This window comes from Pseudopodoces humilis, chromosome 7, assembly GCF_049639895.1.
Source record: "Pseudopodoces humilis isolate 2021_Gansu_Grassland_sample_001 chromosome 7, ASM4963989v1, whole genome shotgun sequence".
Lineage (NCBI taxonomy): Eukaryota > Metazoa > Chordata > Aves > Passeriformes > Paridae > Pseudopodoces > Pseudopodoces humilis.
In genome coordinates, this window is record NC_142206.1 from 3,384,630 (window position 1) to 3,406,263 (window position 21,634).

General features: G+C 40.4%; 1 protein-coding gene across 7 annotated transcripts in view; it reads left to right on the forward strand.

Moving 5' to 3' along the window:
* The window catches only part of MPPED2 (metallophosphoesterase domain containing 2), a 101,876-nt gene that overhangs the window by 43,289 nt on the left and 36,953 nt on the right, over positions 1 to 21,634 (forward strand). For all 7 annotated transcript variants that reach the window (XM_088057777.1, XM_005530276.3, XM_088057778.1 and 4 more), the window contains exon 4: positions 13,346 to 13,571. In XM_088057777.1, the coding sequence (XP_087913903.1) occupies positions 13,346 to 13,571 (226 nt within the window). The remainder of the gene's footprint in view (positions 1 to 13,345; positions 13,572 to 21,634) is intronic.

Below are 21,634 nucleotides of genomic sequence, written 5' to 3' on the forward strand. Positions count from 1 at the left end.
ATTTAATGGTACATCAAAAATACAAAGTGCAAAAATACTTCTCTCCTGCATTTTCACACCATGAACTCCGTATTAACAATAGCTAATTAAAATAAGTCTTTCTGTTAGTAGAGCATCACGTTCCAGGCTGGAGAGAACAATGGTTTTGGGGTGGAGGAAGTTGCTTTGAGCAGAGAGGGGTTGGGGCTGAGGAGAAAGCACTGCAGATTTTAGTATAATGTGTAGTGTTCAAAGAAATTTTATTTCATCATAAAGATTAGCAGGCTGTGTAATTCAATTTAAAGCTGGTTGGCAGTGTTCTGTCTATTACAAAGCCTTTTTTTTTTTTTTATTGCTACTATTTTTTTATGTTGTATGTGACTACAAAACCTAATAGACAGCAGGAACGATCTTTGGGTTTTGTACTTCCCACCCGCCTTTCTCTTTTCCGTTCTGCATGTTAGGAAATATGTGAGATTACCTTAAACTGGGCTACAAAACAGTCTGTCAGTGAAATACCATCCTGGCTTGTATAAAATAATAATAATTTTTTTTTTTTGTGGCCCAGCAGCCACTGAAAGTGAAAACCTGCTAAAAAAAATGTTTGATCAAGTGGGTTGAATCAAGCTTAGAACTCAAATGTTAGCATTTATTCACACTGGTTGTGGATATTACTGCGCCATAGAAAAGCAACATGCAGCAATTTATGGTAATGCAAGACTGGCAGACCTTTATCTTACGGTAATTGCCTGTACTAGGGGGTTAATAAATGTTCCAAGAATTACTGACTTATTTTTTTTCTTAAAGAAAAACAGAGAGCTGATTATTGCTGGCTATAACCAGCCTGCGTAGATTGTTAATTAACCCGCTTCTTGCAGGGGGCTGAGGCTGAGTGTTTGGGCAAATCCTGTGTCTGAACGGTGTCTTGGCACAAAAGGACTGTGAAAGAAAGACCTGTGCAACTCCATGTCTCCCATCCACCCCTGCCAGGAGACCTTCAAACCTTAATTGCCTGTATTTAGAGAGTAGATTGTTTTTGGAGGGTGGGTGTTTATATTTGTGGGGTACCACTGGTGGGGAGGAAAAGGAGAAAAGAACCCCTTTTCCCAGAGCTAAAGGAACTTTTGTTTTCTCTGTCCTGGGCATGGCAGTGAATGATGGCACCTGCTCTGCAGCACAGGCAGCATCCTCAGCCCTGCTGTGGGTGTGCTGCCTCACCCTGTGACACCAGGCTGGGCTCAGCCTTGGGCTGGCTTGTGGTGGCCCTTCCACAGCTTTGGGAAGGGAGTTTCTCAGGGTTTGTGGTGGCTTTGAGGCTTAGGTCACTTCAGTGCCTCTGAGCTGTTCCAGGCTCTTTTCTCATCCCCAGCTGAGAGGTGACAGCCACCAAACCCTCTCTGGCTGCTGGTGGTGCCTTTAGTGGAGAAGGAGCAGAGCAGCATACCAGGGGACAGCAGTGTATGGACAGAGGCTGTGAAAAGCCAGCACAGGGGAGAGCAAAAGAACATCAAACCGGGGGTGGGATGGAGACTACAAAGAGCACAGGGATATAAAGTACTGGACTTGCTCTTTCCTACCTGCTTTTTCCAGAGCTTCGTCTCTTCTCTAGTTAATAAAATTAAGAAATGAGGGCTCAGGAACACTCTGCACTTTGAATTTCCTGTAATTTTAGTAAGTGAACCATAAAGACCTCAGAATTACGTGCATCTTTCCTAATGAACCAGATGCTTTCACATTACTGGGTATCAGAGTGCAGTAGCTCCTTTTCTCCTGAATGTTGCCATTACATTTTTTTGGTGTAACCAGCCAACACAAAGGGTTCTTAGTTTAAAACAGAGCTGCAAATGATAAAAAATTACCCACATGTCCTTACTTTTCCCCGAGCTGCTCTTTCCCATATGTTACTCTGAAGGCTCCCTGCTCCCTCAGCAGCACTTGGCATTTGCCTTTGCTACTGAGAGATGAGCAGAAAAGCTGTAAGGCAGACACAAAGTTTGCTGCATCTTTGTGCAGGAGATGTCTCCTGAGCTTGGAATTTGCTGCTCCTTCTCTCCTCTGTCCCTGCTACAAGTTTCAGTGGTCGCTGGGAGCAAAATAATGCAGCTGTAGCCATACTTGTGGTCCTGAGAGTAAAGGTCCTGAACTGATGTCCCCTCATAACCCCATGTGCAGTAATCCACAGTGCACAGAAATCCACTCCCCATTTGCTGTCTCCTTGCTGTAAATTACAGTCCTGTGCCATTAGCTGGAGCAGGAAAGGCAGGAGGGGATGCCCTGCTCTGCTGGGCACCCAGGCTGCAGGGGGACAGGGGAAGGAAGAGCCTCTGTCCTGGTGTTGGAAGGGGTCTGGCACTGGGCTGAGTTAGCAGAGTGTGTAGGGTTAGAGTGGAAGCAATACAGCTATTCATAAACAACTGCTTCCCCAAGACCAGCTGTCAAAACAATGATGTTTGCCTGTGAGGTGAGAGGGCAAAACCTTAGCAGAAAGGAGAATAAATAAGGAATAAATTGTTACCTTTGTCTTAAGTGACTGAAATAGCTGCTCTCTGAATACATTGTCCTCATGAGCGGCTCTGATGAACTGTAGTTGTCGTGTTATTCAGCAAAACTTAGTCTGCATATCATGGCTTATTACAGCAGGTTCCTCATCCCATTTTTTGTTTTAAAGGCTAGAAAAAGTGGGTAAGTCAAGAGAGACCCTACTCTGCAGAAGGCACACTAGGTGAAAAATTGCATGCTCCCACAATTAACCATAGCTTTCAATTACAGAGAAATATTTATTCGTGGAGCAGAATTCTCAGTGTCCTTCTCTGCATTGAAGTATCGATGCTGCATCATACAGATTTTCAAGCTTTTCACATTCATTTCAGTTTTCAGATTTTCCTTGGAAAATGTTGCTGTAAATTCAAATGCACAGTGATAAGTACAGTAAATCTCACACACATTCATTTAACTTGATTTAAAACCATTTCACTCCTAGGTTAGTGGCTTAACAATTATCCTTATTGAAGAGCAGAGATGGCAGCAGCAGAGGCCCTGTCTCCTTGTAACAGGGGCAGTAAAGATCAAGGGTTTTACCTGAATTCTGTCACAAATAAAGGCATGCATAAACTCTCTATTGCAGAATGGAGTTTACATTACATATACACTGTTTTTAATTTTTCTGGTTTTTCCTCCGTTTGGAAGGACAATTAGGAGGTATTTCAGCACCTAACTTTCTGCAATGAAATTCAGAGATTTGGAATTTTTAAAAAAAAACTTCAGCATGAATTTGAACGGTCTGTTGTGAGGTCCTGGGATGCTCTAACATAAATTACAACCAATAAACTCTGGTAATTTAAATTCTGCAAATCCAGTAGAAAAGAGGAGGTGGCAAGGAACAGTAGCAGGAGTGAGACAGAGAACTCAGAAATCAATGGTGCCAGTGTCTGTAGTTAACACTCTAAACCCTTCTCAGCCTTCAAGCTTCCTTCTCTCTCTCCTTTTAGTGTTTAGTGTTTGTCCCTGTGCTTAAACTCACAAGGAAGGGATCTGTATCCTCCTGCTCAGGGAATTCTGTATGGCCAGGAAAAAAAACCTGCATAAGAGGAATTCAGTTCCTTGTAATAACATGATGCAGCTGGAGTGATTTGGTTGTGTCTCTTAGTAGCTAAGAAACCTCTCTGTGAGCTGGGTTATTAAAAGGAATTTCCTTACAGGGCTCAGGAGATTCCTGGTATCCAAGTTCATCTTGAAAGACTATAATGGAATGTTTAGCTTTGTTTAGAATAATGAATTTAAACACGGGGTTCAGAAAATAATGCTGGAGGTTCCTGAAGACCTGCCTGGATATTGCAGTTGACTGTAATTTCTGTTTGAATTCTCTGTGCACTTTCTCTTTGTGTTCTTACCTCCATAAACAGCTCAGAAAAGGATCATGGAGGTGGTTCTGGAGCACAGTACTATCCATGCTGTCACTTGGATATTTGACTCTGGAAGTGGAGTTTAGCTCTCAAGCTTTCGATTTCTGCCCTTGCTACTTAGAAAAGGAAGAAACAATTCCCAACAAGCATCAGCATTGCCATGTGAAAATATGTTTAAAGCTACCTTTGAATATGAAACTTGCTTCTTATACTTTAATGTTTACAAATAAAAGCACAGGCCTTGATCACAGGGTAAAATCTCAAAAGCAGCTAATTGCTTTAGCACACTGGAGAATGTTACATTCTCAGAGTTATTAAAAAGCTGTCGTCCTGCTTTTAGGCAGTAGTTCATGCTTTTAAAGCCTTTGGGATATTTAAAAAACATTTTATCTTATTTCTTCTCTTTATTTTCCTTGTGATTATTCTTGCTAGGCCTGCTTTTATCTTTCCTCTTATCATTATGGATATTTAACCACATAACACTGGTACTGATAGTTGGTTAATTATGAACTCCAGTATGTTTTGTAGTTTACCTACAATAGACTCAAAGATCATAATTTTAAAGGGGGGATTTCAGTTCCAGGTATAAAATCAAGAAGTTATATAGAGTATAATGTATCATAGAAAGAAAACAGTTTTTAGAAACTTGTTGTTTGTGTATTTTGAGATTTTTTTCTTCATAAGAAATGCTCTGAACATCTTCCTGGGATGCAGAAAAAAGGAGATATTTGAAAGGATTTTTTTTAGAAGTACTGGCTCAGCTCTACCAGGCCACAGGACAGAGGAAGGTGATTTCCTACTGCTTCGTGCATTTGTAAGTCTCAGAGACTTTCTTCTAAAGATGAGAAAACAAATAATGGGAACTAGCTCAAAGATGTGGGAAACAGGAAAATGTTTTGGCAATCCTGTGTTTCCCTGGCTGGTGTATTTATTTGTTCATATTAAGATAGGTGGGTAGATACTGGGAGGATCCTGACAGGTGGGTGTGTTGGTCAGTCCTGCAGGCAGAAAAGGAAGTTCTGCTGCTTGTTTAAAGGTCTCTGTCAATAAGGTGGAAGAATTTGGGGCAGAATCTAGATCTGGGTCCTGCACTCATAATTCTCATATCCTTCACTGAGTAGTGAAGAATTGATATCAAACCCTGTTTATCTTTTAAATAAAGATTTCACTTCTGGAAAATCTTGTCCTTAGCTTTCTCTGGCCTTTTGCAGTGTGAAAATCCATGTACATTAAAATACCAAGACATTGTCTGTGTAAATTATGATTAGCTTAATTACTTTCTGTATAATTGTTTCTCAAGATGACCTCCTTTTTGGTGGCATTTATTAATTTATTTTAGGGGGGGAAAAAAAAAGACTTAATTGGAATTGCAGATTACAGAGATAAAGGGTATGTTATGGGAAATAGATAAAGGGTATGTTATGGGAAATAGGTCCAGATCTGTTTCTGTCAGGCAGTGGAAGTTGGTTTTTTATATTCTTAAGATTCATGGAGTAAAAATAATTTAGATTGATGCAGTATGTGTATGCACAAGGTAATATCAACAACCAATATATTATTTCAAAATCTGGTGAATTTCTTTATGGAGGATTAGGTTATATAGTGTGGGGGGCTCCAAAAAGAAAATAGAATTGTGTATTGATGCCTTTAGAAATATTATTTGAAGGCAATAAAATGTTCTCTGAAATTCCCTCCTGAGTGGAGAAAATGGAGTTTGTTTGCAGTAATTGCATTTTCTAGCATTTGCTTTCGCGCTTTCCAATATGAGTTAAGCCAATTGGAACCTGTGATTTTGTTTTGCTTATTGACAAAAGTACCATGTAAATTGATCTGTGATGCATTTATAGAGAATGCTTTGAAAATTTTGAAAGAGAGATGCCTTTCTCTTATTAGATTTAGATAGTATTAGGGTTCATTTTTATGTTTTAGCCTAATGTAATAGTAACTAAAAATGTTTCTTTTGAATTAAGTCTAAATTAAGTCCACGAAGGACATTTCTACTTAGCCCTACTGGCACTGTGATGGCAGATCTTAAGTTCCTACTCTCAGCCTTAGTATTTGAGTTTAAGGTGGCAGCCATTTGAAACCACATTATGTGCTGAAATTGGTCTGAAATTTGTCAGCCCTGCTACATTAAGATCTTGATTGCAAGAGGAAAATCTAAAGTTCTGTTGGACAAAACAGAATGTGTTTCTCTGTGTGTACAGTACACGTGCACTGCAGACCCTGAACTGCAGGGCGTTGATGCGTCTGTGTTACTCTAAATATTGGGGAATTCTGTTTAGGAAGTCAGCTCTGCCAGACTTTCTCACCTGAAAATCCCTTTAAATTTTCGAAGTGGGCACTGTTTCCCTTAAAGGATCCCTGAGAGGGGGCACACAGCACCAGCACAGACCTGGGAGTCCTCTAGGTATTTTGCTATGGGAAAGGGGAGGAACAGGAACTCCTATTAATGCGAGAAGCACTTGTGAAAATGAAAAGGGACAGACAAGGCTATTGTGATTTCCAGGTAGGGTGTCTCAGAATTTGCTAAAATTAAGGAGAAATTTAACAGCTGCCAGCTCCTTTGATTTTAAGTTACGCGGTTTTGTAATTTTTTTTTTTCTCTTGAAAGCTCTATCTTTTAGGTTGCATAATTAAAAGCCTGAAAAGAAAGCCTTTCCAGGGACTAGCAAGCAATCTGTGCTACTTGCGTTTCAGATTTCATGATTTTAAAGTCAATTTGGGGAGACTTTTTACACCTAAAGTTGGCAGTGCTGTGAGCTGCAAATCTGGAGGCTTTTCCTTTTTTTTTTAATTTTTGCTTTTGAGGTTAGACTGAACAAAAACTTCGGATTCTGTTTCAAAACAAAGACATGTCACATATTGATTGTTAAAACTTAAGTGCAGATTTTCATGTTTCAAAAATAACACAGGTGTTTCAATAACAGTAGCCCAGTGAAGTTCAAAACAAGCTGGAGAACAAAACCCAGGACAAGTTCTGTCAGAATAATGCTAAGGAAGCCGTGGAACACTGAAGGGAAACAAAAGCTTGTCGCTTATGTAGTGCTGCATTTTTCATTTCAGCAGACAGGAGGAAGATATTAATCACAAACACTTACATTAGAATAATGTTATGGTTGAGACATAAAAACATAAAAGCAAGGAATCGTTACCAGCGCCGGAGCGTGGTTATTAAACCAGACCTGTAGTTGAGAAGGTTTTGCGGTGTGCCCGGCCCTGTTGCAGGCCTCATGCTGCACATGGGGATCTTTCGGCCTGGTGTTGTGCAAAATTCACTACATTTACTCGAGGAAGAGAGGAAATAGTTGGTATTAGGCAGCGCTAATGCTGCAGCATCGGGCACCTGTGTGGCGGAGCCATGGTCCCTGGAAAGGGCCGCGTGTCCCGGAGCGGCGCCGCTCGGCCGCGTTCCAGGTGCTGAGGCGAGATTCACTTGGTGCTTCCTTGCTTTCGTGGGTTTATCGCTCAACCTCGGCGTTATTGTAACGTAGTTTTTTGTGTTTAATGTTTCTTAGACTTGGTTTTCCATTGCCAGCATGGAAGAAATCCTAATGCATGAGTTTCAGAGGAGAAGGTAGCAGACTCTGAACCTGCTGTGTGGCTCGATCCGCAAGTGTGAGTATTAACGCTAGAGCTGTCAGGCCTTGTGAAAATTAATGAAGCCTGACGGTTACAGAGGGAAAGGTCAGAGGCAGAGCTTGCACTTACCTAACATTTCTGTTTTGTTGTGTCTAACAGTGTTTTCAACAAAGGGGAGCTTTAATGTACAAGCTTTGGATTTATCACAGGAATTCAAGGGTCTCAGCCTTTGCTTCTCCCTGTGCTGTGGTCTGATGGTCTGATGTTTTCTCTGCATAAAGGCAAAACAGTTACATTTTCATTCATCCTCTCCTTGCTGTGCTGGCCATGTGTGTTTTGCCTTTGTTTTTTTCTTCTCCAAAACTGAGGGGAAAGAAAAAAAAAAAAAAAAAGAGAGGCATCTGAACTGATGGTGGAATACTTTTCATTGGGAAGTTTCCGAGAGATCTTGTACTTCAGTTCTTTGTACTGTTTTAGTAGCATGCTCTGGTTTTGTGCATGTTCTGTTTCTTATTTGCTGCTCATTTTGTTTTGTTTTAATTGTTTCATTGTGTAGATTTCTGCAGACACAGGGGGCTAAACTGCACAGAAGTACATGGGCTATGTTTTCAGCCAGCATGTTGGTTGATACCAGTTTGAGCTGTTCCATTGAGCACATTTATGAAGGCTGACTTGGTTAAAACAGCCAAAATATTTTCAGAGTTAGTTGGTCAGTCTCATCTTAGAAAAGATGTTTTTCTTAGCCACTTTTGGATCTGGTACCTGAAGTGGGTTGTTGGTGGGATAGGTCCAGCTTATCCTATGGAAGCTCGAGTCTGTGTAACTACTTATGCAGTCTAACTTACTGCTGCTGAAGGAGAAACAGCAGCCTTTGAGATATTCTGTCTTTGTTTTTAAAAAGCAGAAAGGAGCCTCTGTGTGTTGTGACTGTGCTATAAATGCTGGGAAGGGAGAGTGACCATGCCTTGTGGTTCTGAGGGCTTTCCATGAGAAACATTTCTAGGGAGAGTTGCAGAGCTGCTGACCAGTGGTGGGCTGTGCTGGTTGCTCTCAATAGCTGCAGCTCTGGGGACTGGAAGTCTTTAGGAGCAAACCAAAATCTGCTCCTTCCATGTTGTATCCCTGGAATTGTATGGGGTTGGTTATAGGGGGATGCTCCATGACCAGTTTTGCACTTTTGGGGCATATACAATATACCATAAATTTGAGATGATTCACTTGCAGACACATCTCTTGTACAGTTTTCCCTCTTTTAGAGGGGACTAAGATTTATACTTCAAGGCTTCTCAATTTCTCAGCATATGGCCAGAGGGTTTATGAGGCTATGAAGCAGGCATGAAAAAAAGCTTCATGTTTCATGGAAGTGTTGTGTGATTAGTTAATGCATGCGTATGCATATTCAGAGCTTCGCATCAGAAGCACTTGCATATCATTTATGTGTAAATACAGGTTTCTTCCACTATATAGACAGCTAGTATCACATTATTTCTTACTCCCCTACTTCCCTGTGAGGTTTGCAGGTAACAGTAGTCAAAAAATAATGTGATTTTCTATTTTTATAGGGACTCAGCAGTTAACATTCACTGCCAGGCACACTCCTTTTCATGTCTGGCAGTTCTACAGAACTTGGGTTGTGTGACTAAACTGCACTCATGAAGCATGCTATTAAAATGGGAATGGTTGTTCCCCAGATGAAGGCTTCCTAGGAGCCAAGTGCTTAAGGTGAACTTAAAGAAAGCCACTGAAACAACTACTTATGTAGGTTAAAAAACACCCACAACCCCCTGGCTCCCAAGCTTCCCCCCTTGTCCCATGTGGGAGATATATTTAAAGTCAGTCTGTTGTTCAGCTGGCACTTGGAGTGGTTTAAGTGGTTGCAGCCAGCAATTGAAGTGCTGCCTTAGCAGCATTCACAGACCCCCCCACTCCTTTTTTGCTACATCAGTTTTCACCTGGATCAGTGCCCTGATCCACTCTGCTCCACCAAATCCTTGCATTGGCAGGAAGGTGGCACAGGGGTAAAGATGAAACACTGGGGGAAAAAGGTAATTGGAGCTTGAGGGTTGACTTGTTTGACCGAAAGTCACAGAAATTGTCTGAGACTCCCAGATTAATGCATTTACTGTAAACAATTCCATTTTTACAAGTCATTCAGCAATAACCATTGTTGCCTTTATCTGAGCAAAAGCGGTGTTGACCTTTTGGCTTCCAGAACAGACCAACTTGTCTAATTGCAGTATTTTCTTGATCAGTGATTACATTGTGCCTTTGCTTGTACTGTTGAAAGCAGACGTTGAAAAACGTGTTAACCAAAATAATAGATATATTTTAAAGATACACAATATGCACACCCTGTGTGTCTGTGTGTATATATACACATAAATATGGGTTTCAAATACTCCAGTATAAGTGACTCTGCTTCACAGACTTAATGCCCTGGTAGTTCTTGGTAGTTGTAATTTTAGCCTTTTGATCTCACCTGTTAAGCATTTAAGTATTTAAAATAAACTCAGTTATTATGCTGGAAGTTAATAATTGGGGTTTCTGAAGTGCTTGGCCCAGCAAACAGATCACACTTTTTCTAGTGTGGAAAAGGATTCTTCTAATTGTTTTCCAGAATGATGTTACTGATGCATAATGGAAGATTTGATAGCTAGGAAATCAGACTAATAAAGGCCAAATGTAGATAACAAAAATTTAGTGAAGGAAAATGAGGATAAGCCTTTCAACCTGTGTATTGCACTGATGCAGACACACATAGATTAATCTGGTCAAGATGAAACCAAATTACCATGGAGTAGGAGATTTTTGAAGATGACTGTTTATGTTTCCATATTAAACATAAGGTCTACAGATTATAGACAAGGGGCAGGTCTGCCAAAAGAAAACACACCAAAATATTTCAGAAATTGTATCAGAGAGAGTGGATGTTGTGCAATGCCACGGGGCCTTTCGAGAAGGAAAAACCAGAACGTGATGAATAAATAGCTGATCTGATTGCAGGTAATTATTACTGTGATTAGTGCTAGATAGTCGTTCCTCAGGGAAGAGAGAAGAATTGAATGAGACCTCCTCTTGCTGCTGCCCTGGCTTCTGATGTGTTTGCCTTTTGAGGTCTGGAGATGCTCATGGCAAGCTCCAGGGCCAGCACCAGAGAACAAGAACCAAAAGGTGATGACCAGGGGGCCCTGGGTGGGGAGCAAGGCCAGGTCTTGGTGCCCTTCCTGTGGCAGATATTGCAGTAGGCACAAACACAGAGTGCAGGATTTCTGGTCTGGCTGCTGGAGGAGGGGGAGCCTGGCTTGGTGGCTGTCACACCCATGGCCAGCGCTGGTTCCTCCCCAGCTCCCAGGCACTGGGGTGCAGAACCACTGAGCCAGAGCTCAAGGGTGCATGCTGATAAACTTGGATCCCTTGGGGGGGGCTCTTCTCCAGGGTCTGTCTTGCCTCATTCCTTGAGGCAATTCCTTAATTCCTATTTATTCATCACATCCTGGTGTTGGTCCTTAGTTTTTGTTGGCGGGGCCGTGTCCTGGGCTCCCTGGCAGCAGTGGAGAGAGGCTGTTCCCTGCCAGTGCCTCCTCTCAAGAAATGAACAAGTGGGGCATCTCCTTACTCCTGAAAATACAAACAGCTGTCTTCACACCAATTGCAAAAAATACTGTCTGGGTTTCCCCTAGAGATGTCTATGTCAGGTTCCTATATAACATGTATAATGTTACTTTTATATATTTTAACAGTTGCTGATGTCACCATTAGTTTGCCTTTACACGTCCTGTGTGTCTTCAAAGTAAACCCTGATTTTTAAAATGTCAAGGTAAAAAAAAAACTGAGCAAAAATGCTCCAGGCTTAATTGGGAATAATATCAGCAAAACGTGCTGGTTCTCAAGTCTATCAAAATAAATGGAAGTGTGAGCCTTGGACACGTATCAAGTAAGATGAAGAGTTTTCTGTGTTAAAACAGGCAAATGTTGATAACTTAGCAGAAACCTGAATTTAAATTCTCCATCCTACTTCTCTGAGAATATTATCACACCTAGCTTGTTTTGGGGGATTGATGGTTATGACAAGTGTATCAAATTTCATGCTGGTGGTATCTTTTATGTTTCCTGCAAGAAGAAAAAATTGCAATTTTATCTTGTGGCCAGGAGTCACAGAGAGCGGGAATTGTAGGTACACACAGAGTTTTTAAATAAAAATGAATTGCAGAGCAGCATGCAGCAGAGATGGTGAAGGGGAGGAAAGTGGGAAAGGAGTGAGTCAAAAACTGTAGAGGAGCATTTATTGCATCTCCCCAACTTTTATCTAATGTAGCACCACAGACTTATGCATATGTACAAGCTGTAGTTTTTTCAGATGTGAGGTGTCTATGAAAAACATCGTCTGCTTGGTTTTTTCAAGGGATTTGTAGCTTTTTGATTTTCTTTCCAGAATTAACTAACTTTGCAGAGATGATGTTTGCACACATACTTTGTGTAATTCCTGTTCCTGTGCTGCAAATATTGAGAAGCAGAAAGTTTTGACTCGTTCCCCTGTAAGTCTTACGTAGGGGAAAAGTTAAGCTTGTTATATATAGTTACAGCTTTACTGTGAAACTTTAAAAAAGTTTCTTTAAAAAAGAGCCCAAACCCAAACAGATTCAAAAGTTAAAAGACAAGTTTTAAACAAGCAAAGCTGCTTCTGTTTAGAACTGTACTCACAAGAAATGTGTGACTTCTGATTCTGTCTTCCCTGGGACAGATGTTGCAAGTTCCAGAACTAGAAGACGAACCCACAGATTTCTACATACATTTTGCTGCCTCTATGAAAAAAACAAACTGCACAAAAATCCCCATAACAAACTCAACCATTTCTAAATAATTATTAGTAATAAACACCAAAATGAAGGATAAGGTATGAGACTAAGAAATCAGGCTTATTGTGAAGGCAGTGGCAGTTAGCTTTGATGCAATCTTACGTGTGATTTTTGGCAAGTCACAGTGGGACAGATTTTGTAAAAGGGCCGAACTTCTGTGAAGACACCACAGTATGGGACTGTATTTTTAAGGGAGCTCAGCACCCAGTATGTTTATTTGGAAGATCTGGCACTGATTGCTGGTACCAAGTGCTTGAAAATCTGTTCTGAACTCCAAAAATCTGGCTCCCTGAGCATGATCCATGCCTCCTTCCCAACAATGGTATTAGTTCCCCTGAACTGAAAGGAGAAAACATGTAATTCTTTACTTCTGACTCTGATGGTAAATGAATTAACCAGATTTTCCTTTTCCCTAGTTTGTCTTATTTGGCTGAATTTCATGATTGCTTCTACTTGTGTGCTTTTTGCAAGAAACAAGATACTGCCATAAACATAATAACAAAAATAATAATAATATAGAAGTACATTGCATACGAATTGAAGCTTTGGGGAATAGACTAGGTCTTGAATAAATGCCACTGGAATACAAATTAATCCAAATAATGCCATAATTTAGAAACCAGCAGTCTGCTTTGGTGCTCTCAGGGCGTAGCTGGCAGGCATCCTGCAGGCTCTGGTCTGCTGGGAGCCTCAGGTTCCTCACTGCAGGTCACTCCTGGCTCTGGATCAAGACCTGACTGTCACATCCAGGTGTAAAAACCAGCAGTGGGTGGTTTCATGCCACCTTTGGGAGCTGGTTTGTTTCCTGCCAGCTGGTTATTTGAGCTCTTGGCTGTGGCATCGCTCTGGGTGCTGTTCCTGTGTGTTCTGACGCCGTTCCACCGAGGAGGAGCAGCATCAGCGTCTCGTGCCCAGCGCGGGGATGCACACAGGACAAGGGTGTTCCACTCTGTCGCTGCTTATCGTGCTGGCATCGCTGGTGTGGGAGGAAATGTGCTAATTGAGTCCTCTTTTTTGTTATTTCAGGAAACCTACCATATGAATATAAAATAGTGATTGCTGGGAATCATGAACTGACATTTGATAAGGAATTCATGGCAGACCTTGTTAAACAAGATTACTACCGCTTTCCCTCTGTGTCCAAATTGAAACCAGAGGACTTTGACAATGTTCAGTCACTCCTGACAAATAGTATTTACTTACAAGATTCAGAGGTAACAGTTAAAGGATTCCGAATATATGGTGCCCCGTGGTAAGTCTCAATTTTAAACTTTCTTTGCTGTTTATTTCTTGAACCAAAGCAGGACTCATTCCTGTTGAATGTGCATGAAGCTGCTTTGTTGCATTGCCCTGCAGAACAGTATCAAACTTAGCTGTAACCATTCTGAAAAGTTGTATTTCCTTCTTTTTTTTTTTTTTTATCTTTTCTTTTTGGGTAGATAATCTCTATTTAGCCACGTGTGTGAAATAAGACAAAAGGAACTGTAACTATTTCTGTTCTGCCTGGTGAATGCACTTAAACTGTGGAGTCAATAGCGACTCTGTGCTTGTGGATTAACTGTGGTGGCATTTTGGGATGTATTAGGGAAACTCCATTCCATTCTATACTGTTGAGCTATTTATATCTGCTGTGCTAATAGATTATTGTGGTGGCATTTAACACCCACACAGCATAAGGGCACAAGGCAGCAGGTGCTTTAAGCCTTATTTTTGATCAGTTCTAGGCATTGTTTTCTTTTGCTTGTAAAGTTGTGATAACAAAATTTCAAACCAGTTTTGGTGTCATTCCACCCAAGTGTCAAGCATGTCATGCAGGAAAGATTGCTGCCCAGTTTTGTGCTAAGGAGATTCTTCCTTATTTCTTCTACATGTCATTTAATTGTGATTCCTGACATCATTCTGTGGAGCCTTGGGTAGCACTTGTTCTAAATTCTCATGCTAAGAACAGCCACAGTCCTTTCAAACTGTACCAGAGATCTGAATTTGAGTGATGGTGATAATCATTCTGTTGCTTGGCATTCCCAATTGTCAGAAGTGCGGAGATGCTAATTTATGTGCACCTCTAAGAAGGGCTTATTATAAGTTTATAACTTATTTTTGATGTCAGGCTTGCTTTAAAGGTGAAAGTAGGAGAAGAAGGGAGGATGACAGGGGTTGAATCAGAAAATGGGACAAACCTATATATGCATTAGAAATTTTCCCCTTCATCTCATCTTTGTTGTCTTGGCCTGCATACCTTGGTGATAGTCCTGACAATGCTTTTTCCTGGTTATATTGTATGCATTAGCGCTGGCTAGAAAAGTCTGATCTAGCTCTGTATCTCACATTCTTGACTTGAGCTACTAATCTTTTAATTTAAGTCATAGCCTTTAGCTACTAGTTTAAATCAGCCTGACATTGCATAGCTAAAAAACAAGTAATGCTCTAAATCCTGCAATATCAGCAAATTGGGAAGGATGATCTTAATTCAGGTTAGGAATCATCTCCTCAAGACATCCCAAAGCAATTTTTTTGTAATAGCAGCTCAGGGGACAGGGCACATAATGCCTTGGATAGTTTTGGGTGGGTTTGCCTGTAGGGTGAGGAGCTGAGGAAGGTTTGCTGCTAAGGTTGAGATTGTGTTCAGCTGCTTTCGTAGGTATGCACCAGACTTGGAGGGCCTCTGAGGCACCCAGTGATTAGGAAGTGTAGGCCTATTTCCAAATTTCTTTGGATAAGATTTACCTGAGCTCAGCTTCCTCCAGCACTACTGGAGAGACCTGGAGAACACAGAATCCAAGTCTGGAGGACAGTGAGTTTGGTATTCTGAAAGGGAGAACTCTGAGTGTGATTTATGTCCCACCCTTGCACTTTATTCTTTTAGGGGCTGAGACTCTTCTTTTTCCCTTCCCAAATCTGTAATGGAAACCTGTCATCCTTTTGTCTCCAGCTGCATTTAGAAGTTCTTTCAATTTACAGGTGTACACATGGATTTAGAATGTTTGCTCTGGAATATTAAGGGACATCACAGCAAGGCCCTGAGTTGTCTTAGCTGTAAAAAGTGAATGGCATATGTATCCTGACCTAGTCATGGAAGGCAAACTTGAATTAATCTTTCATATAATCCATTGATAACTGGATTTTTCTGATTAGTGGTGCATGATAAATGAAGCTAGATTGTTAGAAACTGACACTGAGCTCGAGCCAAGTGCAGACTTCTCTCTCTTGACTGATACTTAATTTGTGTTCAGCTGCGAAAAAATTGTTGTCAAATCACGTTTTGAGCAGCTGTTGGTATGGAGTTGAGGCTACCATTTTCAATACAGCTTTTTAGATCAATCAGCCAGTCTGTGTTGAGAACAGAAATGTGGCATTGTCTGTGCATTTTCTCTTACCCCTGCCCTCCCTTTTTTTCTTTTTTTTTTTAAATAATGACAGTTTCTAGAAAAATGAAAATGTACTAATTTTTTCTGTTTTAGCCAGTCTTTCAGAGGAAGGAAAAGTCCCATCAGATATTAGAAAAATCTGCTTTATTTTTTTTTATGTGCCTGGAAACTGAGGCAAAATGATCAGACAAGCATTTTACCACTACTTAAATTTTTATACTCTCTCCCCTTGAATCACATCTTGCTCTATTTCCATAAATCTTCAAATTACCCCAAAGGAAGGGAATTTGTGGGGTTTTGTATGTATTTATGGCCTCCTTATCCCAATTAGTTCTGTCACAGAAATGGAACACTGGTCATTAGCCCAGGAGATGTGCCAACCCTAACATGAGATAAGTTGGCATGTTCAATTTATGTGCAGTTTTATAAGTATTTCCAGAGGGGGGATAAAAAAAATTCTCATTTGCTGATAAAGCTACTGGTTTTAATTTTAAAAAGAGGGATCAAACCAAGAATAACAGATGTGATTCTGGAGGTTTCAGCCTGTCAGGGGTTTCTAAGAAGTAATTGCCAGAGTACTGGGAAGGCTGGCTATAAGTCATCTATCTAGAAAATGTAAATTGCCACCTCAGTGTAAATACAGAAAAGAAATATCAGTTCATATTCATTACATGTTATTACTCATGGTACATCTAAAAGCTTTCTAAAGACCTAAGAGAATTCAAGTCGTGCCTCCTAACTTACAATTTAGCAGAATTTGTGAGGAAAAAAATAACTTACAATACATGGGAGCATTCATGTGTATTTGCAGTTGGAATGTGCGGTGGTGCATAACAACAGCCTCTAAGGAGCAGAAAATTTGAATTTAGCCTGATGGTTCTGAGAGTATTAAATGGCATTAGCTGGAGGGAAGTTGAAAAGAAGAGTCTCAGCCCCTAAAAGAGAAAAGTGCAAGGGTGGGACATAAATCACATTCAGAGCTTTGCTCATTTTCTGAGGTGAAGAATGTAAGTGACATTTTCACACCTTAAATAGGAGATTCTTTGATGTACCTTGAAGGAACAAAATGGCTGAAGATTTTCCATTTGGTCTATAGATAACAATCCACAAAAACATTCCCCTCCTTTCTCTTCCTTCTGACTTTGCCCTATGAACCTGGCTTGTTTGGTGGGAAAATAATTGATAGTTTATGCAGTAAAAAAATTCTGTAAGATTCCAGCGAAAACGTTTTCTCCTTGGGAAATTTGAGATGGAGGTCTCTTATTAAACAGGACAGAAAATAAAACCAGTGATGGATTTATGAATTTTTAAATCTTAAAGCTCCTTCTGTGAGGTAAACATAAGCATAACTCATACTGATGTATCTGTGAAAGGGTAAGGAGAGACAGTCTGTTTTTACTGCAGCTTTGGGTGCTGAATATGCATAAGTGAATTAGCGTAAGTTTTACTTAAATTCAAACGTTATTTTAAAATACGTGTTGTTTTTTTTAAATTATATTTGAAATTGTTCATCCGTGCTAAGGACTGAATTTACCATAGTATGCTGTAGACATTTGGATAAAAATATTCTCACAGTGTATGTTTTCTAATGAAGCTTTAAAAGCATTCAATCCACCAGAGAACTGCAGTTAACTGGAGCCAGAATTTGTTGAAACCACATTTTGACAGAAACAATTGTTCAGGGAGAATATTTTTTTGCTGTTTTATTTTGTTCTGCTGATCATCTCTATAGGTAACTTTTGTGGTTTTTTTGCTTATTTGAAAATGAAAAGTAGTTGAAAAGAAAAAGTGTTGTGATGTACTTTATTGTGTGTGCATTGAAATTCGTGATTCTTAATTTTATGAATAATGAGGCAATAGGCTTATTTATGGATTTTAAATTCTGTTCTGCATTAAAATTTCACCAAAAAATGTCAAAAGCTGTAAAATAATCTAACAAAGCAATCCTTTATGTCATTTTTAGCTATGAAAGTGTGTGAGCAAATTCTACTCATACCTAACAGAGAATGAGAAGTAAAGCTGGAGGTCTGGGACTTTCAGCCTATATATATGTTTAGATAACTGGACATACATGTATCTTTTTGAAGGAAGAAATGCATAGTGTAAAAGCTAATTCAGTATAAATGAATGCATGTTAATGGTTAACAGAATCAGCTTTATGGGGATAACTGAAAAGCACCACAAATGTAAAAGATGACAATCAATTATTTAAATAACGGCTGAAATCTGTGATTTGCATCATTGTGATGAAAATTAATTCATCCTGAATGGAGCTGGGAATAAAGCTCTTCCCCTCCTGACAGGAACAGCAGCATTGTTCAGCAATATCCTGCACGTTTGTCAAGTTGTAGCTTGTTCGGGTCTCAAGAGCAGAAGCACAAAGCTGGCCTCCCAGTTGCTTTTAATGAATACTAGTGGGTTTTTCCTATGTCCAAGAATTTGATCTGTAGGGTGATCCAGAGGTCAAGAACAAACGGCTCACTATCACTCACGTCTGCGGAGCCAAGGCTTTCATTTGCTTTTTTTAGTAACTCTAGAGGAAGTGCCTTAACTCTTTTTCAGAAGCAAAGTTTTAATTGGCATAGATAATGCAACCTTAAGAAAGCAGAGACAGGTTCAGACATCGCCTTTAAAAATAATGTTTTGTGCAATCTTTTTCTTTTTCTTTTTAGCCCAGTGTAAAATTTGGGGTTTCATCAAATGACTTTACATCAGTTTAAAATTATTTCTCTAACTCGGTTTCTTTCTCTGCTTGATTTGCTGTGATATTTTAGTACAAGCAGCTCTAAGTTAGTACTTCTGCCTTGTTCTGATCAGTGTTTTCAGACTCTCTGTTTATCCTGTCAGAAAAGTGTCAGAGGGGTTTTTTTCTTTCCAATTATAAGTTTTGTAATGCATCATGGATTTTGCTGACAGTCTTCAAGTTCTTGAAATAGCAAGCAAATTAACAGCAGATATTGAGCGTGAGGACTGGAAAACAAATTGGCAACTCACATGATGGGATTCAGATACACTGATGGGTTGGAATGGATCTCATTTCTTTTATTTTCATGGTCTTAGTTGGCAATTAGCTTGTGTCTAAACAAAGGAGGGGTAGAAATTGGAGTATTCAGCAATAAAGTTCTTTGCTATTTAGTGGTGAGGAAACCAGGGGAGACTGGACAAGCCTGTGTGTGTTGCACCAGTTTTTCAGGAATTCTGGTGTTTATGCAGTTGAAGTCAGCAACTGAGAAAATTATTGGCAAAGACTGAAGTCTCCTGTCTGTATGTTAAACAAACACATCAGCACTGCAGCGTGGTTGTGTTTAAAGGTGCAGGCTTCTGTTTCATTTTTCTTGGCATTTGTCCGCCAGGTCTCTCGGTTTAGAACTGAAGAATGAATTCCCCTGGTCTAGAATTGCAGCGGTTTGTTTACATTTTTTGCCTTCTTGGGAATGCAGCTGATTTTTCTTTGGTCTCCTTGATATCAGATTCACTTCCAAGTAAAAAAAAATTGTCCTGTTTACTTTTAAAAGCTTTCTTTCTTTTTTTTTTTATGTAAAGAGTTGGATGTTTGTCATTTTAAATACACTCGCTCATAAGTAATTTTTAATACTGTGGTGCAAGCCTGCCCTATTTAATTCTTTGGACAGCTCTGCATCCTGGCACTGGGGCAGATGATGAAGTCTTGATCTCTTCTTCAGGCTTGACTTCAGCAGGAATAAGAATTTTAGAGTATTCATTACTAGTGCCTATTTGTGAGTAGAATTCTAGCCAGTTAAACGAGCTATGATTGCTCTCCTAGCTCTTTTGAATCTTTCCTGGGGTGGAAAGAGGAATTTAAATTCTGCCACAGCAATACAAACAAATGATTCAAGAAATCTGCTCTGAGTCTCTAATTCTTGCTCCATTTTCCTGTAGTTCAGTTTTTTGCCATGCAAAGAAGCAGAGAGCCAGAATGAGAGTGAGCTGTGGTGTTGGGGCACTTATTTATGGTGGCCTCCTCATTTGTAGGTTGAAGTACGGTTTGCTCAGCAAGAAGGACATTTTAATAGACAAGCTGTGCTTATACTTGTAATTTTGCTTTGGTTGGTCTGTTTTTATTTGCCAGGAACAAGCAGTTTGCTTTCCTTTAGCTGAACACTGAAATAACACAGTGATCACAGTGATGTTCCTGTGCAAGGAGCAGGCTGAAGGCATTCACAGCCAGTGAGGAGTTACCAGGAGTAGGAAACAGAATACTGCAGAACTGCTGACATTTTTAACTCTGTAGCATCAGACTTGGGAGGCAGTTTGAGCCCCTTAAAGAGTGGGAGCTGAGAAAGAGGAGTTAAGGCAAGAGTTAGCCCAAATCTGGGGATAGGCTGTTCTGCACAGGGCTGGACTCCTTTGCAGTGTGTGGATGCTTGCTCAAATTCTCCTGTGCAGCTTCTGCACTTCAGGACTCCTGCTTTTCCATTTCCTTTCACCTGCACATGCACCATAGCTCTTTGTGGTGGTCTGGTGCAGAAGGGAAGAAAGAAAAAGCTGAAAATTCCATGCTGTTAAGGTTAACTGAAAAATTACCTTGCTCTAGGACAGCCACCTTCATGGTAGGAGAGGGGAGACGGAAGAGAGGGGCTTCAGCTTTGACGAGCTGACATCAGAATGGATTTTGCATTGTGTGGTGCTCTTCAAGCCTCATTACTTTCATTGCTTCATTTCTCCTGTGCCCTAAGCAAGAAGAATTAGGGAGCAGGTGGATGCTTTGAGTGACAGGCAGAGAAGCCTGTTGGAGGATGTGTGGGTGAGCAGTCAGGGCTTGGAGCAGAGGGCAGAGGAGCCAGCACTCCAGTGAGGAGCTGGGTGGGACACCAAGACTTTGCTGTAGGGTAGGGAGATCAGGCATGGGCTGTACCTGTGGAAGGGTGAGTTTGTGTTGGGTCTGGCTGAGCTGGAGCTCGTTTTCTCACAGCACCATCCCAGTGCTGCGCTCTGCAGTGGCAGCTGGAAAGGTGTTGATAACACCCCTGTGTTTTGGCTACAGCATCAGCACTGCTTTTTTCCAACATCTCTCCCCTCCATCAGCAGGCTGGGCAAGATTTTGGAAGGGGACACAGCTGGGAGAGCTGATCCACACTGACCAAAGGAGTGTGCCATACCATATGACATATCTATATAAAAGCTAAGGAAAGTGGGGGGATGACGTTTGATATTTACATATTTTGCCTTCTGGAGCAACCACTCCATGTGAGGAAGCCCAGCTTCCTGGGAAGTGAAATGAATGAAATTAGGATGGAGGAGGTGACAGGGAAGAAGGTGGTTTGGTATGTGAAACAGATGCAATCTACAGGTGGTTTGTTTCACAGTTCATCTATTCAGGACAAACAGGAAGAAATGTGGAAGAATTTACATGGCAGGTAGAGTTGAAAGCTCACATGATGTAATGGTGATAAAGTGCAATAGAAATGGAGAAGCAATTATTTTTTTATTTTATTTAAATCCAAAAGTTAACTCAAAAAGTAAGTGACTAAATTTTGTTAGCTCCCAGTGAAGGCTAAGATTTCTCATGACTGTCTACCAGATTATTTGGGTCATATCTATCTAATACTTATTGATCAGAATGCTAACTTTACCCTGACGTGTATAAAATACTTAAAGTACTTCACAGAAGCCATGAAATAAAGCAAAAATTGCACATGCACTTTAAATAAGAGACCACTGATTGTGAATCAGAGTATAGACATAAAGGTCAAGAGTGACAACTACATTCATCAGATTTTCATGAGAATCTGTTCAGCAGAACAGATCTGGCACCTTATTTCAGGAGTGGTCAACATTCATGGATTCAGTTGAAAATCAATGAGACCTGTGGGTATTTATAACCACCTCTAAACTGTTTAGGTGCTGGTCTATATTATGGTTTGTGTACATGTAAAATACGAGGATTGCTGACATTTCTAACATTACTAGCTGAAAAACTAAGCTGAAT